The sequence below is a fragment of the Mesoplodon mirus genome (assembly GCF_964341445.2).
Source record: "Mesoplodon mirus genome assembly, chromosome: 3".
In the NCBI taxonomy this organism is placed as follows: Eukaryota; Metazoa; Chordata; class Mammalia; order Artiodactyla; family Ziphiidae; genus Mesoplodon; species Mesoplodon mirus.
The window spans coordinates 11,578,483-11,600,201 of record NC_138978.1 but is presented as its reverse complement, the minus strand read 5'-3'; the positions used below and the strand labels follow the sequence as shown (position 1 = coordinate 11,600,201).

General features: G+C 46.6%; 1 protein-coding gene across 3 annotated transcripts in view; it reads right to left on the bottom strand.

Annotated features, from left to right (window-relative positions):
• The window catches only part of KAZN (kazrin, periplakin interacting protein), a gene marked incomplete at its 3' end in the record, with an annotated part of 481,963 nt that overhangs the window by 17,408 nt on the left and 442,836 nt on the right, over window positions 1-21,719 (bottom strand). For all 3 annotated transcript variants that reach the window (XM_082614803.1, XM_082614802.1, XM_082614804.1), the window contains exons 9-10: window positions 3,494-3,699; window positions 2,992-3,110 (exon numbers count right to left, since the gene is read on the bottom strand). In XM_082614803.1, the coding sequence (XP_082470929.1) occupies window positions 2,992-3,110; window positions 3,494-3,699 (325 nt within the window). The remainder of the gene's footprint in view (window positions 1-2,991; window positions 3,111-3,493; window positions 3,700-21,719) is intronic.

The window sequence follows — 21,719 nt, the reverse complement described above, 5'->3', positions numbered from 1 at the left end:
GCTCGTCTGGCCAGCTGTCCACCGGACCATCAGCTCCTGGAGGGCAGGACCGGGTGTGGCGTGTCCACGAATGCCCAGGCTTCCCACCTGGCTCAGAGCTAATGCCCAACAGCTTCTGGTTTAGAGTCCAGTGCAAGGAAGACAGGGCAAGGCTGGGCGAGGGGGGCAACAGCTCCAGGCTTCCCAGAGGCTGCCCAGCACCCAGCTCCTGAGCTGGAACCTTCTGGCCCAAGATAAGCTCCCTTCTAGGATGAGAAGGTGCCTGGGTGACCTGCTCCAGCCTCGTCACTTCAGAGGGACTCCCAGGCCCAGCCATCGTTGCTCTGGGAAAGGGGCTGAAGCTCACGGTCTCTGAATCAGATGCTGTTGGGCCTTTGATGGAGACCAGAAAAGACTTCTTTCCCGTCTGAAGGAAGGGTCTGCTCAGCAAATCAATGGTGCAACCAGATGTGGGGTGTGGGGTGGGAGGGGGGCCCCTTTATAATCAGCAGTATCCCTCTGCATGCTGATCATTAGTGCACTCCTGCCCTTCCAAATGGTTCTCTTTCCATTAAAGTTGTCCCCATGGGGCCTCAGCTTGGCAACACTTTCCCAGCTGTTGGTGTGAGCCACTGTAAGCGCTGAAGGTGAATGAAACAGGATGATTTTAAAAGTAATTCAAACATTTTATAAAATTTGACACTGCCCCCTCCTCAAACTGGGACCAAATTAGATCCTGAAATCCAAGTTTGGACACAGAATTTCAATGTCATCTGGGTCATTATTCAGCACAGAAAACATGAGGCCACTCTAGCTCCATCAGCCTTAGATGAAAGACCTCGTGCCTCTGTACCTCGGTTTCCTCTTGTAAAATGGGGCTACTCCTGCTTGCCTCCTGGGATAAAAGTGATAAGAGAAGGTAAAGTCCTTAGCACAGGGTCTGGGATGCATTCAGTGTTCCAGAAATAATAGTAGCAGGAGCTACATCGTTGATGTTTTGAACACAAAGGCAACTTGGGAGAGTGGAAAGGGAATTGACTTTGAAGTCAGATCTTTTGTAGTGTGACTTTGTGTCCATTATTTCTCTGGCCTCACTTTCTCCACCTTTAAAATGGGGGTAAGAATGTCTATCCTGCCCTGACATTGTAATGGTCAAATAAAATCATGTCCATAAAGTGACGGACAGGTTGTCAGGGGTTGGTAGATTTTGTTGTCAGGATTTTAGAGGTAAGGGGAGCCAGGCCCAGAGAGGGCAATGTCATGCCCAGAGTCACACAGGATGTATTCGCAAAGATGATCTCACCGGGGTTCTTACCCTAGAGTTCACAGCCCCCTCAAAGTTCCACAGGTGGGTCAGAGAGTCCCAGAATGCAAAGTTGTGAAGTTTTGTGTATTTCTTCTGGGGCAAGTTTCGGAAGTTCTTATTAGATTCTCAAAGGGGCCATGATCTCACACAGTTAAAGAGCCACTATCCTAATTTAACCCCCTTTACTTCACGGTGGAGAAACCAAGTCCCACAGAGGGCAAGGTCACAGGGCAAGTTAGAGACAGGCCAGGATTCCTTAGGGAATGGAGCCTTTAAATGAAGGCCCCTCCCTGCTCTAGGAGGCCCTGGGTGTCTAATGCCCAGGCCGTGGTTTTGGAAACAGTCCTGCTTATGGCTCTCATAAATTTTCAAAATCTGTTCACATCTGGCTGCTGAGTTGAATCCATCCCTTTCCAGGCGCTACGAGGTTCTGAAGGGTCTGCTGAATTTGGGGGGAACTTTTTGAGAGGTGAGGCAGGCAGCCCCACCCTGTTCAAGTAACCTTGATCATGTTGAGGATGGGGGTGGTTGGGAGGCGTTTCTCGCTTGGATGGCCCAGGATGGTGAGCTTTGGGGGATCGGGGGAAGGCACTGGGTAGGGGTGGGTGGTGAGTGTGAGGTGCTTGTGGGACCCCCAGGAGGGGAAGCTCAGCTGGGTTGCAAGCTCCTGCCCTGCTCTCCCCTACCCCCAACTCTCCACTCCTCCACCCCTCCCCCACCCCAGCCCTGCCGTCTAGGAGGGTCCAGACCTGCTGACAGGGCCCAGCGCCTTCTTGCTTTGCTTGTTGTGAGTTGCTGCCTGAGTTTCTGATAGCATCTCATCTCTATTTCCTGTCACCTCGGAATCCCTCTCCAGGACACCCAGGAATTTGCTTTTCCTGCTTCTAAACCAGCCTTCTTTCCTACCTCCAGCCCCCTCTTTTTTTTTAATCCACAAAGCTGCTTCTGCAAATAATAAATAGCACGCACCACCAGGTTTGATTAATTAACTGCACAAAAATGCTGGGGAAACCAGTGAAGGAGATAATTATGCAAAACAGATAGTGTCAGGTTTACCAGCTACTTTTCTTCCCCCTCCTGCACTCTGAGGACTTGGGGGGAGGGGTTCTTCCCCTTTCCCTGGAGCTGCTTGGTGAAAAGAGGGGCTCCCCAATAAGTCCTGCTCACAAAGGTCAGGAGAGAGGCAGGCAGGAGGGGGTTTGGGGGGTAATGAGCAATGGGGGCAGGGAGCCGCGCTGGGGACACACCTGATGGGCCATCTTCAGCCATTCCCAGGTGCGCTTGCCGATAGACGCCCCCTCCCACCTGGCCCCAAACCAGGCCCATTTCTTCTCTTCCTCCCTGCTTTAGGCTCTTACCTGGAATGGTAAGAGCTGGGCTTTGAGCACATTTGGGCCAAATTCCCAGATCCACTGGGGCTGCCCCACCTCCCAGACAGAGGAGTTCTGGGGGGCGTGAAGCCCCCTGACTCCCGCACCGGGGAGATCATAGGGCATTTGCGGCCTCACTGAGTTTGTTCTCCATCTTTCTACGGGGAGGGCCGGCCCAGAGTGGGGCTAGGCTGTGCTCGGGCCCCTGCCCAGTGGCATCCCGGGCCCTGGCACTCCTCCCGCCTGGCCCAGCTCACAGCGCCCGCTCCACCCCGAGGAGGCGAGGTCTCGCGTGGGCTCTCTTCCCCTCCCCTCGGGGCCCAGGCGCCGGCTCACCTCCTGCCCGCCTCGGCGTCGCGGTAGTCCTCGATGGCCAGCCGGAGCTTGCGCCGGTGCAGGGAGCTGCACACGCCCAGGCCCAGCTCCAAGTCCTCGTCACTCAGGCTCAGCAGCACCTGCACCGGGCAGGTGGGGACTGAGCGCCGGAAGGGAGGCGTGAGGGCGGGGACCCAAGGCGCCCCTCCCCTCAGTGGGCGCACAGCCCCGGGAATGTCTCTGCAGCCGCCTCGCCTCCAGCCACTGCTCCATGAGGCCAGGCGGTGGAATCGCTGACCTGGCTGAAAGGGCCCGCTAGTCCTGCCCTGCGTCCCTCCAGCCAGGTAAGGGAAGGTTAGTCCCATTTTAAAGACGAGGAGGCTGAGGCTCAGAAGGGCTGTGTGCCTTGTCGGAGAGACACAATGGTCTACTGGAGCCTGAACCCAGTTCAGCTAGCTCCTCTAACCCAGAGGATGGGATGGTGGAGGGGGGCGTTCCCACGGGGGTCCGGCAGGTGCCCTACCTTCCCACTCTTGACGTTCTCCGCACAGGCCTTGACGTACATGGGCATGGCCATGACCACCTCCAGCCAGGCCTGGACGGTGCCGGCCTTCCAGTGCGACATGGGCGTGGTCCTGACCAGCTCCACCTGCTGCAGCCGGTCCGTCTGCTCCTCGCCCTCCGACAGGCTGAGGCTCTGTCGCGTGGGGCTGCACTGGCTGTCCGAGTCTGCAACACACAAGCACACAGGGCCGTGCTGGGGAGTGGGGTGAGGGGCAGGGCAGGGGCTGCAGGGGGCAGGGACTGGGCAGGCTGCGCCCCCTGAGTCTGCACCCCAGGCGATGCAGGGGGTGGGCAGGGATGTCTTTCCCCCCACGCATTTCTTCTTTTCAGAATCCAGACGGCTTTTGTTTTGTTTTGCCGCCCCTCCCCCAGCCCAAAGTAATCTGTGCCCTCTAAAAGAAAAGAATTTTAAAAACTTAATCCAGAAAAGAAGAGAAATAAAATAGAAAGTGAAAATCACCCCAAATCCTACGCTACCCAGAGACAGCAGCTGCTAGTATTTAGTTAAACGGTCTTTGGGATACACACATGCCTACGCTTACAAACAAGCACAGATCCCCACATTTACATGATGTGTTCCATTTTGTAATATGCTGTTCTCATTTACACGACGGAGGACACCCTTCCATCTCAGCAGAGACTGCACAGGATTCGTCAAAGGAATGCTCTGAATCTATTTCACCCGCTGCCTGTTGATGGGTCTGGGCTGTCCCTCATTTTTCACTATTGTAAACAACGCCAAGGCAGTCATCTTTGGGCAACTGGGTGATTTATATTTTTAGGATAAATGGAGCCCCAGCTCTATTCCTTAACACACCGAAGCCTGTTTCTGGAGTGGCCCTCACAGACAAAAACGTCTCTCCACCAGCATTTTCCAACCCCATTCCTTAATCCATGGTCAGCTGCATCAACACTTGATAAATATACCAAATTCAGGTGGTGAAGAGTCAACCGAGAAGGGAGAAGAATCTTTCTCTAAAGCAGGTTAAATGGAAACCCAAATGGATAAACTCAATACCGTGAGAGATGACAAGTATTAAAAAAAAAAAGCCTGATTTGAAATGACCCTGTATTATATTGTATATTATAAATCATTCTAATATGTAAAAAATGCATATCCATCAAATCGGCACATAGTAAAACAATGGGTAGGGAGAACACAAAAATGTTACAGTTACTGAGTTTGGAAGTATGAGGTTATTTCCCTCTTGCTATAACTCTGGGTATCATCAAAGTTCCATAATAAACATGTATAAGTTTATAATGAAAAAATTGGAAAAATTAAAAAATTAGGAAGCAGTATAAATGGTTATGGATCGGAGTTTGAATGAATGATGCTCCATCCGTATGTTGGAATATAAGCAATTAATTTAAAAATCTGTCACAGGAGAATAGTTTTGACATGGGAGAATGTTCACAATCTATTGTCAAGTGTAAAAGCACAGTACAAGATAGCACGTACAACGTAATCCCAACCACATTAAAAAATATATATATGACTATATATAATGTATAATATAATTATGTATATGTATTATATACATGTATATGTAATATATTACATTATACTAGGTGGGTAAATGTTAAAAGTCTTTATCTCTGGAAAGGGGTGATGGGTAATTGTGCATGAATGTGTGTGTGTGTGAGTGTGCACTTGTGAGTGTGACAGTGTGCGTGCGTGTTTTTCTATTTCCCAAGTTTTCTGCATTGACTATATTATTTTTGAAATTGAAAAAAAAAACACAGCCTAGAAATCTTACTTTTTCAAATCACAAAGCCCCTTCCCCCAATTCCCTTGCCTCTCTCTGTTGAAACACTTTGCATGACTCTTGGGAAATGGCTATACCAGCTTGGTGGCCACACACTTCTCCTTCATCCCAGGTCCACCGAAACCTTTCTCCCCAATGCTTGGGGGCCTCTAACTGCCCAGCCAAGAGTGCTTCAGGACCCACAGTCACCCAGCCAGAAAGATGCTACCCCCGGTCCAGCAGGGCACTGGGCAGAGCGACCTAACTCTGGGTGGGCAGAGATGGTGCGTCGTGCCTCAGTTTCCACCTCTGCAAGTTGTCATGATGCTGCTCCCGGCCTTCTGCCTCCTTCTCTGGGCTGCCCTGCAGACTCAGTGACAGTGGGGTGATGGGGACTATCTATACTGGATGGGTAGGGGTGAGAGGTCACTGCAGCATCATTATATTTCCCTTCTCAGGTGGACGGAAGGCGACCCCGCACCTCCCAGCCCGGAAAACAGCAGATGGCACAGCCTATGTGCAGGTCACCAATCTGAGCACACATGTTGCCATGGTGCCCCGGAATGCGGAAACAGCAGCTGCCTCTGCAGCCCTGCCTGGGGGCTCCAAGACCCTGCCTGGTAAGAGAGCTAGCTGCCTGGCTAGGGTCACAGACCTCAGCCTAGGTGTCCCCTCCTGCTCGAACCGTGCTCCCAAGGACAGGCTTGGCTGGCAGGGAAGCCTTTCTGATTGGGTCCTACAGGTGTTGACCACTGGTACCCAAACAGGGTGTCCTTAGGTTGAAGAGAGGTGAGAAACTCTGCCTTATTCCTGTAGTGGAGTCCTGTCTCTGTTTCATGATTCTGGGAAGACGAGAGACCATGTGTGGCTGAATCTGGTTGCCCCAAATCTCAAGACACAGCCCATGTTGTCCATTTGGACCAGCCCTGTGGGAAGAGACCAGGCTTTGGAGTTGAATAGACTTTGGCTTTAGGCAAATTCCTTTACCTCTTGCAGCCTCAGTTTTCCCATCTATAAAATGGGAATAATATTAAATAATAATATCTACCACCTAGGTTAACAGGACTATTGTAAATTCTGAATGTGAAGCCATAGTAGGCACTCAGTCAAGGGTGACTATTATTGGTAATAAAGGGCTTCTCCCCTGGGGCTTGGGCAATTTTTTTGGCTACACGTAGAATTTAGCAGTCGTTGCCTCAGTCCCTCCCTGCATTCCTGGGATGAAATGTGATTTGAGTTCAGTTCAGGTGCTTAGGGAGGGAACCCAGTCCCACCTGTTGTCAAGCCCACCTGGGCAGAAGTTCATCGTCCCAGTCAGACTCCGGCCTGGCTGGGAGGGGGCACCTGTGAGGGGAGGGGCGAATTTGTGGATTCTGTGCCAAGGTGGGGGCTAAGGGTGTGTTTGCGGTGCTTGGCTATATGTCCCCTGTAAGGGAGATCAAGGGGTGTAGGACAGGGAAAGACAGGAGAGAGAGAGACTCAAAGAACAAACCTTCAGGAAGAAATAGTGTTACAGAGACACAAAAACAAGAAGATAAACAGGCTGGAGAGACTGAGTAGAGAGGGAATGACAGATAAGTGGACAAAGAGAAAAAGCAGACTTCCGGTGTGTGTGTGTGTGTACACACTCGTGAGTGTGTGTTTTCCTGAGCTTGGTGTGTCTTTGTGAGTGTGTGCAGGTTATTCTATAGCTAACAGGCCTCGGGCCTGTGCGGGGAGCTGGCTTTTCAATTCACGTTGTTTATGGAGTCCAGGCTCGAGGAATGCCAGAGGCCAAGCTGGGTTCATATGAGCAAACCACACATTTTGGTTTCTGAGAAAAGTAAGCTATTCGCCAGCCCACCTCTTTCACCCCCTCCCCGCCCCGACCCCCAGGACTGAACACCAAGGAGAAGATGCTGCAGAAGGATGGAGGGTGGGGGGAGTCTTTGCGGCCATAAACCATTAATTAAAGGCAACTTCCAAAATGTAGGCATTATGGTGCCAGATTTTATGTCTGGGATTCCATCAGTCCTGGCTTTTATTTCCCCTCTGTCTCAGCCCTGAGAGTGGGAATAACTCATGTTTACGGCCAGGAGCTCAGAGGAGGCTGGGGAGTTAGAGGGGCTGACTGAGCCCCTGGCAGACTCTGAGGCGGTGCCAGCAACAAGCAGCCACTCTGGATCCTTCCGAACACCAGGAGGACCGTGGTGATTCTGGAAGGAGAGGGTCTCACCCTCCCAACCACCCCTGACACGCATGCACCACAGAACCTCAGCAATTAGTCACTGAGTTCTTCCTCAAACTGGGCCTACAGGGGCAGCTGTGCTAGCCTAGCACAGGGGTTGGCAAACTACAGCCCAAGGGCCAAATCGAGCCCTCTATCTGTTTCCCTAGATAAAATTTTATTGGGACACAGCCATACTCATTTGTTTATACATTGTCTAAGACTGCTTTCCTGTTACAATAGCAGAGCTGAGTAGTTGTGACAGATTGGTCCAAAAAGCCTAAAATGTTTACTATCTGGCCTGTTATAGAAAATCCTTTACGGAAACCCTGAGGTTCCGAGGTGGCAATGGACTATGAGAGACCTTGGTTTGAAGCCCAGCTCTGCTGCTTACCAGCCAGATGATCCTGGGGAAGTGTTTTCAGTTTTCTCAGCCTCGCTTTCCCCATCTGTGAAATGGGGTGGTAATAATGCCAATCTCACAGGTCTATGTGGGGATGAAAGGAGATGATGTATGATGTGGACAAAGTGCTCAGCCCGGTGTCTGGCATACAGTGCGTGCTCAGTGACTGAGCAGGACCTCTGTCCTCTGCAGATTCATGTCCCTTACAGTCTAGACCCACTCTGTCCAGTGTAGTAATCACAAGCCACATGTGGCCATTGAGCACTTGCAGTGTGGTTAGTCCCCGTTGAGAAGTGTTGACGGTATAAAATACACCCTAGATTTTGAAGACTTTGTACAAAAGAAGATGTAAAATATCTCATTAATAATTTATATATTGGTCACATATTGAAATGATAATATTTTGGGTATATTGAGTTAAAAAATATACATTACTACGACTCATTTCATCTGTTTCTTTTTACTTCTTAATGCATCTACCAGAAAATCTAAAACCACATATGTGGTTTACATTATATTTTATTGGGCAGAGCTAGTCTGGATGGAAGATTTTTGTTTGTTTTCTCATTCTATTTTACCCCCTCTGTTTGTTTGGAAGTGAAGCACCCTATTTCTCTGTTTTTGGTTCAGTAGTTCTCTAAGTATGGTCCCTGGGCCAGTAGCAGCAGCAACACCTGGGAACTTGTTGGAAGTGAAAATTCTAGATGCCCACCCCAGATCTCCTGGCCCCCAGGTGATTCTGATGTATGCTGAAGTTCTAGAACCTTCTTTAATGACTACTTTTTGAGATGTACTATGCATATTTAACTTAAAACCTGGGGTTATCAATATCTTAATGCCCTCTCCTAAATAGTAAGAGTTATTTAACACATATTACTTCTTTTTTTAAAAAAATAAAATAAAATAATTTATTTATTTATTATTTTTGACTGTGTTGGGTCTTCACTGCTGTGCGTGGGCTTTCTCTGGTTGTGGTGAGTGGGGGCTACTCTTCGTTGTGGTGCGTGGACTTCTCGTTGCGGTGGCTTCTCATTGCGGAGCACGGGCTCTAGGCGCGTGGGCTTCAGTAGTTGCAGCACGTGGGCTCAGTAGTTGTGGCTCGCGGGCTCTAGAGCGCAGGCTCAGTAGTTGTGGTGCATGGGCTTAGTTGCTCTGCGGCATGTGGGATCTTCCCAGACCAGGGATCAAACCTGTGTCCCCTGCATTGGCAGGTGGATTCTTAACCACTGTGCCACCAGTGAAGGCCCTAAAACATATCACTTCTGATCACTCTTCCTGACTTACACTCTATCATGTCCAGTATTTTAATTCCATCCTTTAAAAAAAACCCCCACAATTTAGACATTGTCATCATGATTACTTTATACTGGTAATATTTGCTTAAAATAATTTACCTACATGTTTACCAGTTTCTTTGTTCATCATTTCTTCTAGTGTCTCAGACCTCACTTCTAGGATAACTTTTCTTATTCCTGAAGAACATGATTTAAAAGTTCCTCCATAAAGATTATTTTGGTGGTAAGCTTTTATGACTTATGTTTATCTGAAAAAAGTCTATATGTCATCCTTGCTCTTAAAGAGCTTTGCTGGGTACACAGTTTTAGGCTGACAGTTTTTTTTTTTTTTTTTTTCTCTTTGCACTGGAAAACGTTGCTCCACTATCTCTCTCTCCTTTTCACTAAAGAGAAGTCAGCTCCAGTCTGATTGTTGTTTTGTTAGCTACTCTTCAGAGTTTCTCTTTGTCTTTGGTGTTCAGTTTCATTATGATGTGGCTAGAGGTAGCTTTCTTTTTATTTATCCTGATTGATATAAATTGTGCTTCCTGCATCTGTGGGTTCATTTTTGGAATATTCTCAACCATTATTACCTCTTCTCCATTCTCTGTTTGCTCTCCTTCTGGGGTTAGACTTTCTTCCCTATCTTATAACCTAGTGCTGTCCAAAAGAACTTTCTGTGATAATGGAAACGTTGTATATAGGCACCTTTTTTTTATTGCATTTCATTTTATTGTACTTGCAGATACTGATTTTTTTTTTACAAACTGAAGGTTTGTGGTAACCTTGCATCAAGCAAGTCTATCAGCACCATTTTTCTTTTTTTTTTTTTTTTTTTTTTTTTTTTTTTATTTTAGATCCTTTTTTTCATACCAAGTCTTCAGGATCCAGATATGTTTTTATTTTTACTTTTTTTTTTTTTTTTTTTATAACAAATTTAATCAGTTATACATATACATATGTTTCCATATCCCCTCCCTTTTGCGTCTCCCTCCCACCCTCCCTATCCCACCCCTCCGGGCGGTCACAAAGTACCGAGCTGACCTCCCTGTGCTATGCGGCTGCTTCCCACTAGCTATCTACCTCACGTTTGGTAGTGTATATATGTCCATGCCGCTCTTTCACTTTGTCACAGCTTACCCTTCCCCCTCCCCATATCCTCAAGTCCATTCTCTAGTAGGTCTGTGTCTTTATTCCTGTCTTACCCCTATGTTCTTCATGACATTTTTTTTTCTTAAATTCCATATATATGTGTTAGCATACAGTATTTGTCTTTCTCTTTCTGACTTACTTCACTCTGTATGACAGACTCTAGGTCTATCCACCTCATTACAAATAGCTCAATTTCATTTCTTTTTATGGCTGAGTAATATTCCATTGTATATATGTGCCACATCTTCTTTATCCATTCATCCGATGATGGACACTTAGGTTGTTTCCATCTCCGGGCTATTGTAAATAGGGCTGCTATGAACATTTTGGTACATGTCTCTTTTTGAATTATGCTTTTCTCAGGGTATATGCCCAGTAGTGGGATTGCTGGGTCATATGGTAGTTCTATTTGTAGTTTTTTAAGGAACCTCCATACCGTTCTCCATAGCGGCTGTACCAATTCACATTCCCACCAGCAGTGCAAGAGTGTTCCCTTTTTTCCACACCCTCTCCAGCATTTATTGTTTGTAGATTTTTTGATGATGGCCATTCTGACTGGTGTGAGATGATATCTCATTGTAGTTTTGATTTGCATTTCTCTAATGAGTAAAGATGTTGAGCATCCTTTCATGTGTTTGTTGGCAGTCTGTATATCTTCTGTGGAGAAATGTCTATTTAGGTCTTCTGCCCATTTTTGGATTGGGTTGTTTGTTTTTTTGTTATTGAGCTGCATGAGCTGCTTATAAATTTTGGAGATTAATCCTTTGTCAGTTGCTTCATTTGCAAATATTTTCTCCCATTCTGAGGGTTGTCTTTTGGTCTTGTTTATGGTTTCCTTTGCTGTGCAAAAGCTTTTAAGTTTCATTAGGTCCCATGTGTTTATTTTTGTCTTTATTTCCATTTCTCTAGGAGGTGGGTCCAAAAGGATCTTGCTGTGATTTATGTCATAGAGTGTTCTGCCTATGTGTTCCTCTAAGAGTTTGATAGTGTCTGGCCTTACATTTAGGTCTTTAATCCATTTTGAGCTTATTTTTGTGTATGGTGTTAGGGAGTGATCTAATCTCATACTTTTACATGTCCCTATCCAGTTTTCCCAGCACCACTTATTGAAGAGACTGTCCTTTCTCCACTGTACATTCCTGCCTCCTTTATCAAAGATAAGGTGACCATATGTCCGTGGGTTTAACTCTGGGCTTTCTATCCTGTTCCATTGATCTATCTTTCTGTTTTTGTGCCAGTACCATACTGTCTTGATTACTGTAGCTTTGTAGTATAGTCTGAAGTCAGGGAGCCTGATTCCTCCAGCTCCATTTTTCGTTCTCAAGATTGCTTTGGCTATTCGGGGTCTTTTGTGTTTCCATACAAATTGTGAAATTTTTTGTTCTAGTTCTGTGAAAAATGCCAGTGGTAGTTTGATAGGGATTGCATTGAACCTGTAGATTGCTTTGGGTAGTAGAGTCATTTTCACAATGTTGATTCTTCCAATCCAAGAACATGGTACATCTCTCCATCTATTTGTATCATCTTTAATTTCTTTCATCAGTGTCTTATAATTTTCTGCATACAGGTCTTTTGTCTCCTTAGGTAGGTTTATTCCTAGATATTTTATTCTTTTTGTTGCAATGGTAAATGGGAGTGTTTCCTTGATTTCACTTTCAGATTTTTCATCATCAGTATATAGGAATGCCAGAGATTTCTGTGCATTAATTTTGTATCCTGCAACTTTACCAAATTCATTGATTAACTCTAGTAGTTTTCTGGTAGCATCTTTAGGATTCTCTATGTATAGTATCATGTCATCTGCAAACAGTGACAGCTTTACTTCTTCTTTTCCAATTTGGATTCCTTTTATTTCCTTTTCTTCTCTGATTGCTGTGGCTAAAACTTCCAAAACTAGGTTGAATAAGAGTGGTGAGAGTGGGCAACCTTGTCTAGTTCCTGATCTTAGTGGAAATGGTTTCAGTTTTTCACCATTGAGGACGATGCTGGCTGTGGGTTTGTCATATATGGCCTTTATTATGTTGAGGAAAGTTCCCTCTATGCCTACTTTCTGCAGGGTTTTTATCATAAATGGGTGTTGAATTTTGTCGAAAGCTTTCTCTGCATCTATTGAGATGATCATATGGTTTTTCTCCTTCAATTTGTTAATATGGTGTATCACGTTGATTGATTTGCGTATATTGAAGAATCCTTGCATTCCTGGAATAAACCCCACTTGATCATGGTGTATGATCCTTTTAATGTGCTGTTGGATTCTGTTTGCTAGTATTTTGTTGAGGATTTTTGCATCTATGTTCATCAGTGATATTGGCCTGTAGTTTTCTTTCTTTGTGACATCCTTGCCTGGTTTTGGTATCAAGGTGATGGTGGCCTCGTAGAATGAGTTTGGGAGTGTTCCTCCCTCTGCTATATTTTGTAAGAGTTTCAGAAGGATAGGTGTTAGCTCTTCTCTAAATGCTTGGTAGAATTCGCCTGTGAAGCCATCTGGTCCTGGGCTTTTGTTTGTTGGAAGATTTTTTATCACAGTTTCAATTTCAGTGCTTGTGATTGGTCTGTTCATATTTTCTATTTCTTCCTGATTCAGTCTTGGCAGGTTGTGCATTTCTAAGAATTTGTCCATTTCTTCCAGGTTGTCCATTTTATTGGCATAGAGTTGCTTATAGTAATCTCTCATGATCTTTTGTATTTCTGTAGTGTCAGTTGTTACTTCTCCTTTTTCATTTCTAATTCTATTGATTTGAGTCTTCTCCCTTTTTTTCTTGATGAGTCTGGCTAATGGTTTATCAATTTTGTTTATCTTCTCAAAGAACCAGCTTTTAGTTTTATTGATCTTTGCTATCATTTCCTTCATTTCTTTTTCATTTATTTCTGATCTGATTTTTATGATTTCTTTCCTTCTGCTAACGTTGGGATGTTTTTGTTCTTCTTTCTCTAATTGCTTTAGGTGCAAGGTTAGGTTGTTTATTCGAGATGTTTCCTGTTTCTTAAGGTGGGATTGTATTGCTATAAACTTCCCTCTTAGAACTGCTTTTGCTGCATCCCATAGGTTTTGGGTCGTCGTGTCTCCATTGTCATTTGTTTCTAGGTATTTTTTAATTTCCTCTTTGATTTCTTCAGTGATCACTTCGTTATTAAGTAGTGTATTGTTTAGCCTCCATGTGTTTGTATTTTTTACAGCTCTTTTCCTGTAATTGATATCTAGTCTCATAGCATTGTGGTCGGAAAAGATACTTGATACAATTTCAATTTTCTTAAATTTACCAAGGCTTGATTTGTGACCCAAGATATGATCTATCCTGGAGAATGTTCCATGAGCACTTGAGAAAAATGTGTATTCTGTTGTTTTTGGATGGAATGTCCTATAAATATCAATTAAGTCCATCTTGTTTAATGTATCATTTAAAGCTTGTGTTTCCTTATTTATTTTCATTTTGGATGATCTGTCCATTGGTGAAAGTGGGGTGTTAAAGTCCCCTACTATGATTGTGTTACTGTCGATTTCCCCTTTTATGGCTGTTAGTATTTGCCTTATGTATTGAGGTGCTCCTATGTTTGGTGCATAAATATTTACAATTGTTATATCTTCTTCTTGGATCGATCCCTTGATCATTATGTAGTGTCCTTCTTTGTCTCTTCTAGTAGTCCTTATTTTAAAGTCTATTTTGTCTGATATGAGAATTGCTACTCCAGCTTTCTTTTGGTTTCCATTTGCATGGAATATCTTTTTCCATCCCCTTACTTTCAGTCTGTATGTGTCTCTAGGTCTGAAGTGGGTCTCTTGTAGACAGCATATAGATGGGTCTTGTTTTTGTATCCATTCAGCCACTCTGTGTCTTTTGGTGGGAGCATTTAGTCCATTTACATTTAAGGTAATTATCGATATGTATGTTCCTATTCCCATTTTCTTAATTGTTTTGGGTTCATTATTGTAGGTATATTCCTTCTGTTGTGTTTCTTGCCTAGAGAAGTTCCTTTAGCATTTGTTGTAAAGCTGGTTTGGTGGTGCTGAACTCTCTCAGCTTTTGCTTGTCTGTAAACGTTTTAATTTCTCCATCATATCTGAATGAGATCCTTGCTGGGTAGAGTAATCTTGGTTGCAGGTTTTTCTCCTTCATCACTTTAAGTATGTCCTGCCACTCCCTTCTGGCTTGTAGAGTTTCTGCTGAGAGATCAGCTGTTATCCTGATGGGGATTCCCTTGTGTGTTATTTGTTGTTTTTGCCTTGCTGCTTTTAATATGATTTCTTTGTGTTTAATTTTTGACAGTTTGATTAATATGTGTCTTGGCGTATTTCTCCTTGGATTTATTCTGTATGGGACTCTCTGTGCCTCCTGGACTTGATTAACTATTTCCTTTCCCATATTAGGGAAGTTTTCAACTATAATCTCTTCAAATATTTTCTCAGTCCCTTTCTTTTTCTCTTCTTCTTCTGGAACCCCTATAATTCGAATGTTGGTGCGTTTAATGTTGTCCCAGAGGTCTCTGAGACTGTCCTCTGTTCTTTTCATTCTTTTTTCTTTATTTTGCTCTGCAGCAGTTATTTCCACTATTTTATCTTCCACCTCACTTATCCGTTCCTCTGCCTCAGTTATTCTGCTATTGATCCCATCTAGAGTATTTTTTATTTCATTTATTGTGTTTTTAATCGATGCTTGATTCATCTTTAGTTCTTCTAGGTCCTTGTTAACTGTTTCTTGCATTTTGTCTATTCTATTTCCAAGATTTTGGATCTGGGAAATAGAATCTTGGATCATCTTTACCATCATTATTCTGAATTCTTTTTCAGGTAGAGTGCCTATTACCTCTTCATTTGTTAGGTCTGGTGGGTTTTTATCTTGCTCCTTCTCCTGCTGTGGGTTTTTCTGTCTTCTCATTTTGCTTATGTTACTGTGTTTGGGGTCTCCTTTTTGCAGGCTGCAGGTTCGTAGTTCCTGTTGTTTTTGGTGTCTGTCCCCAGTGGCTAAGGTTGGTTTAGTGGGTTGTGTAGGCTTCCTGGTGGAGGGGACTAGTGCCTGTGTTCTGGTGGATGAGGCTGGATCTTGTCTTTCTGGTGGGCAGGTCCACGTCTGGTGGTGTGTTTTGGGGTGTCTGTGGACTTTTTATGATTTTAGGCCACCTCTCTGCTAATGGGTGGCGTTGTGTTCCTGTCTTGCTAGTTGTTTGGCTCAGGGTGTCCAGCACTGTAGCCTGCTGGTCGTTGAGTGAAGCTGGGTGCTGGTGTTGAGATGGAGATCTCTGGAAGATTTTCGCCGTTTGATATTATGTGGAGCTGGGAGGTCTCTTGTGGACCAGTGTCCTGAAGTTGGCTCTCCCACCTCAGAGGCACAGCACTGACTCCGGGCTCCTCAATTTGGGATGATGTGTTGTCTATTCATGTATTCCACAGATGCAGGGTACATCCAGTTGATTGTGGAGCTTTAATCCGCTGCTTCTGAGGCTGCTGGGAGAGGTTTCCCTTTCTCTTCTTTGTTCTCACAGCTCCTGGGTCTCAGCTTTGGATTTGGCCCCGCCTCTGCGTGTAGGTAGCCGGAGGGCGTCTGCTCTTCGCTCAGATAGGACAGGGTTAAAGGAGCAGCCTCTTCGGGGACTCTGGCTCACTCAGGCCGGGAGGGAGGGAGGGGCACGGAGTGCGGGGCGAGCCTGCAGCGGCAGAGGTCGGCGTGACGTTGCACCAGCCCGAGGCGCGCCGTGCGTTCTCCCAGGGAAGCCGCCCCTGGATCCCGGGACCCCGGCAGTGGCGGGCTGCACAGGCTCCCGGAAGGGCGGTGTGGGCAGTGACCTGCGCTCGCACACAGGCTTCTTGGCGGCGGCAGCAGCAGCGCCAGCGTCCCACGCCTGTCACTGGGCTCCGCGCTTTCAGTCGCGACTCGCGCCCGTCCGTGGAGCCCCTTTAAGCAGCGCTCTTAATCCCCTCTCCTCGCGCACCAGGAAACCAAGAGGGAAGAAAAAGTCTCTTGCCTCTTCGGCAGCTCCAGAGTTTTCACGGACTCCCTCCCGGCTAGCTGTGGCACATTAGCCCCCTTCAGGCTGAGTTCTCGCCGCCAGCCCCAGTCCTCTCCCTGCGCTCTGACCGAAGCCCGAGCCTCAGCTTCCAGCGCTGCGCGCCCCGGCGGGCGAGCAGACAAGCCTCTCGGGCTGGTGAGTGCCGCTCGGCACTGATCCTCTGTGTGCGGATCTCTCCGCTTTGCCCTACCCAGGTATGTGGGGAGTTTCTTGCCTTTTGGGAGGTCTGGGGTCTTCTGCCAGCGTTCAGTAGGTGTTCTGTAGGAGTTGTTCCACGTGTAGCTGTATTTCTGGTGTATCCGTTGGGAGGAAGGTGATCTCCGCGTCTTACTCTTCCGCCATCTTACCCGGAAGTCCTATTATTCCTCTCTTATCAGCACCATTTTTCCAATAGCATTTGCTCACTTCATGTCTCTGTGTCAGATTTTGGCAATTCTCGTAATATTCCAAACATTTTCATTATTACATTTGTTATGGTGACCTGTGATCAGTGACCTTTTATGTTACTGTTACAAAAAGATTACGACTTGATGAAGGCTCATATGATGGTTAGCATTTGATAGCAATCAAGTATTTTTTAATTAAGGTATGTACACTGTTTTTTAGACATAATGCTATTGCATACTTAATAGAGTATAGTACAGTGTAAACATAACATTTATATGCACTGGGAAACCAAAAAATTCATGTGACTTACTTTATTGTGGTATTTACTGTGGTGGTCTGAAACCCAACCCATGACATCTTTGAGGTCTGCCTGCAATATACATTGTCCAGTGTGACAGCTGTTAGCCACATGTGGCTATGAGCACTTAAAATGTGCTCATAGGAACTGAGTTATAAATTTGATTTAATTTTAATTGATCCAAATATAAGTTTACATGGCCATATGTGGCTAGTGGCTATTGTAGTGGGCCAGAAAGCTCTGATTTCTCCTTCATGGTTTTCATCAACTTATCTCTCTGCATTGCAGTCTGGGTAATTTCCTTAGACATATTTTCCATTTTAAAAATTCTCTCTTCAGCTATTTAGTCTGCTGTTTAACCCACCTTTTCTTGTTTTGTTTTGTTTTGTTACCAACTATATATATATTTTTTCATTTCTAAAATTTCTATTTGGTTCTTTTTCAAGTTCGTCTGGTCTTTCCAGATAGTCTCTTGTTGTTTGTTCAAGTCTATGATTTCTTACATTTCCTTAAATATCCTTAAATATTTAATCTTACATTTCCTTAAATATTGCATACATATTATGTTGTATTTGGTATTGGTCATTACTGTATCAGAGGGCTTGGAGGGTCCAAATTTGTTGTTTGTTTCTGCTGATTCTCATGCATGCTGAACTCATATTTGATCTTATTATGGGAATCTCTAGGTTCTAAATAAGAGATGCTTTCCTCCTGAGAGGATGGACATTGCTTCTGCTGGGGTGGGGAGGAGATAGGGAGTGGGGATGATACCTGGGAGCAGGGACCACTTCACCCCCATCAGAGAAGCCCTGGAAGAATGAGAGAGTCACAGTTTCTGATGCTTTGTTTTGCACACCCCAAGGTTTACTCCCCTGTCACTGGTCCTGATATCAGCATCTGTGTCCAGGACAAACTCCAGTTTTTGCCTTTGGTTATCACTCACTGCTCCTGTCCTGGTATTAGCTCATGGACTTTTATTTTTGGGTGGAAGTGCCTTGGGAATTTCCCTTATTTTTGATGAGGCCAGCGATGTATTGAAAAGTATGTTTTGTTTCAGGTGTAGTGGTTTTGTAGTGGGAGGTCCTTCAGAGTCTGCCTTCCTCCACACTGCCCTGACTGGACACCCCTCTTGCTATGTGCACTGTTCACCCAGCACTCTTCATGTTCTGCTGGCACTGCCGTGCATGGGTCTGTCCACCTGCCCTGCCCGAAGGGAATCCCTAAGTCAGCGTTCAAATCTATCCATCTCTTTATTACCCAGGCCTGGTTCATGGTGTTGCTTAATACCACTAGTGGTGGTAAAAGCCCGAGTTATGGGACGGGGATGGACAATACCACTTTGCTTTGTTTTTAGTTTGAATCTGCCCAGGGACCTTGTCTGCTCGACACCCTTCACTGGCTCCCTGGATAAAACCCAAGTTCCTTACATGACAAGGCTCTGTGTGGCCCAGCCCTGCCGACTTTGCCAGCTTCTCCTCGGTCTGTCACCCCTTCCCTGGGCTTCTTGGGACCACTTCCCTGGTGCTCCTGCCTCTCCCACCCGCCGTCTCCAACCAGCTGTGCCTGCTCCCCTCTCTGCCTGGAAGGTGGTCTGCTGCTATCTCCTCTGCCGGAACTCCTCTGAAGCCTTCAGGGCTCTGTTTAAATGTCGCCTCTTCCAGGGACCCCTTCTCTGGTCACCTGGCATAGGTCAGTCACCCCCTGCAACACACACCCCTCCACAGCCCTCAAACCACACTCACACAAGCTCTCATTCCAGGTACTGAGCCTGCACTTCTCACAGCTGAAGTTAATTAATGATTGTGTAATTGTTTGATGGGGGTCTGGCTTTCCACTAGATGTCAACTCCACGAGGACAGGAGCTGGCCCCGTTCTGCTCTCTGGGTATCTCTGGTACCTAGCAAGGGTCCAGACCCGTGGTGTGTTAGTAAATGTTTAACAACCAGCTCTTGTATTTTTAAAAAGCACTTTGGGAAAAAAAAAAAAAAAGAAAGAAAGTGTTTGGTTTATAGCATTTGTTTGCCCATCTCTGTGGTGTAAATATGCCCATTGTGGCCAATTTCAGTTGCTGGCATGATACCCCTGGGCATGGGGTTGGAAATCAGTTTGTGAGCCTGTATGAGCTCCAGCCCACTGCTGCCTGGAACAGAAGGGGCTCTGTACATTTTGGTTAAAAGAAGGTAGGCAGGACGGGAGCTGAGGAGGGAGGGAGCAGGCCTCCCTCTCCAGGCTCACCTTCCGCCGGCCCCACCTCCTTTAGGCCGCCTCAGGATGCTGGTTCCTCTAACTAACGTACACATGGTCTCAGGGCCTATTGACCTTGGCACTATGGAATGGAATGACGTTTGGGACCAGACCATTCTTTGTCGTGGGGGCCGTCTGTGTTTAGCAGCATCCCCGGCCTCCACCCACTAGAGGCCAGTGAGCACGCAGCGTGGCTGCTCCCAGCAACCCCATCCTTCCGCCCCGGGCCCCTCCGTCCTCAGAACAGCCCTCCTCCGGCAGCCGACTGCCTTCTAAACTCCCTGCCCTCGGACAGTGGCAGGGGAGCCCCTGTCAGCACTTTCAAGCCAAACGCTGAATTCTCATTTTTTAAACACTGCATTATAAGGTGAAAAAATGATGTCTTATGGCCTGATAACGGCCTCTGTGTTGGAGGGAGATGCTTTGCTCCAGCGCCCGGTCACAACTCCCGTGAAATACTAGGTGCAAAGGTCAGGCCGTCTGAGCCCGGGCCACCGGGACTGGACAGAGTGGTCTAAACGGCATCAAGTCACTAACTGTGCAGCTGCAGGGTCAACAGCAGGTCCCCAGGTGGGCTGCCACCAATCCCCAACCCCCCGACCCCAGAGCCAAGCAGGCCTTTGGAGGCCCTGAGCTAAACGCTGATGGCACTCCCCCACCACGTGTCCCTTCAAATACACTAAACCATGTGGTACCCAGAAAAATCCCACAGAGCTCTGCTTTCACCAGTGATAACTACGTAATGCTTAAAACCTGCCCGCATACTTCACTTTCCCCTCATTCGAGCCTAAGCTGTGCTCACTGTGTCTGTCCCCAGCTCGACAGGTCCCCTGCCTCCAGCCTCAGAGGATACCTTCCTCCAGCCACGCTTCCTGCCAGCCCCTCCTCCCCACACCCTGAGAATTTTCCAAGGCAGCAGGGAATTGACTTGGTGGAGTCAACAAGGCTCATTTCCCAGGTATATACTTGGCAAGTGCTTTCTAATTTTACAGACTTCGGAGGAAGATGCTCAGAAGAGATCCAGGGAAGGCAAACATACTATGATCCAATGACAACTACCGTAGGCTTTAAAAAAATGCATCGAAACGTTCCTTTTTCCTCCTTGCTAACATGTTGTAATGCTGAATAGTGCCCACATTTGGGAAAGTCCTTCTTAGACTCTAACTTGCAGCTGATGTCTCCTCCCTTTTTTGCTTCCACCAGGAAAGTATTCCAGCTGGCTGCTGGCCTCCCCATGTATTCCCACAGCTAGTCCTTTTTTACAACCTGCGTTCCTGGCCAACTTCTCTGTTGGTGAATGGGCCTGAAAGGTGAATTCTGTGAGAAACGAGGGGCCTCTTTAAGGCCACGGGCAGGAGGAGGATTCTTCTCCACGTACCCATGTAGGGACAGTAAAGTTTGTGTGGGTGCAGTTCTTAGAGGCCAAGCGGGAGGCGATGGATAGCTGTGGGGTCTGAGAACCCCTGATGGATCTGCAGTCCCTCCTCTCCTTCCCTTCACCGACCCTCCCAGCTCCCCTGTGGGCCTCAGGACATCTCTGCTCAGCCTGCTTCCATGAGCCACATAGACTGTGGTCATTGGGTTGGCCGTGAGACCCAGTCCGTTTGCTCGCTGGGCGGGGGCACCAGAGCTGAGTCAGATCCGTGGAGCTCTGGCTTTGGGCATGGCCTTTGGAGGCAGCGCCTCCTTTGGGATCAGCCTCATCGAATGATGCACCTGTCCGACCTCCTGCCTCCTCAAAATGCCTCACAGTGCCTCCTGGAAGTTTCCTGCACCAGGGGCGAGCGACTTTATTTCTTGCCCAAAGGGCAATAGGAACAGCAAAGATGTTTAAGGGCAGTATTCGTTTAACTTCCTTCAAAATGAAGAGCACTTTGGTGAGGCTTGTGCTGGGGGCCTTCTTGCAACTCAGGTGCTATAGGAAATGTCGGGAGAAAACAGGTGCTAGCCACGGCTATTCATCATGCATCCTGAAACACGATCCCTGGCGGAGTCTGGAGCCAGGGCTGGTGGCCACCATGCTCACTCCGGACTGACACCCCTCTCAAACCCACTGATATGTTTACCAGAGCCTTGGCACAAGGTAAAACATCCTAGGAAGTTTCCACGCATTTGGGGAAATAACCCTCTCCCCGCTTTTAGATGACCTTCTTTAATTGTGACCCCTCTTCTCTGCCTCCTTCCAGGACTAGATTGTTCTAATGGCTTACGGTTTTATCAGCTTCACTCGTATCTGCCTGGAAAGTGGTGTAGTGCTATAGTCTGCTGGACCTCAATTCTTAGCCTTGTTCCGTCGCTGACTACGTCTCCTTGGGCCATGTATGTTGCCCCGTGGGGCCTCAGTTTCCTTATCTGTAAGGCTGCGACAATAACACAACACACACTTCATATGATTTTGGTGAGGACTATGTTAGAATAATTTATGTCATCTCATCATTCACGTCTGCACCCTCAGCCCTTAGCCCTAGGC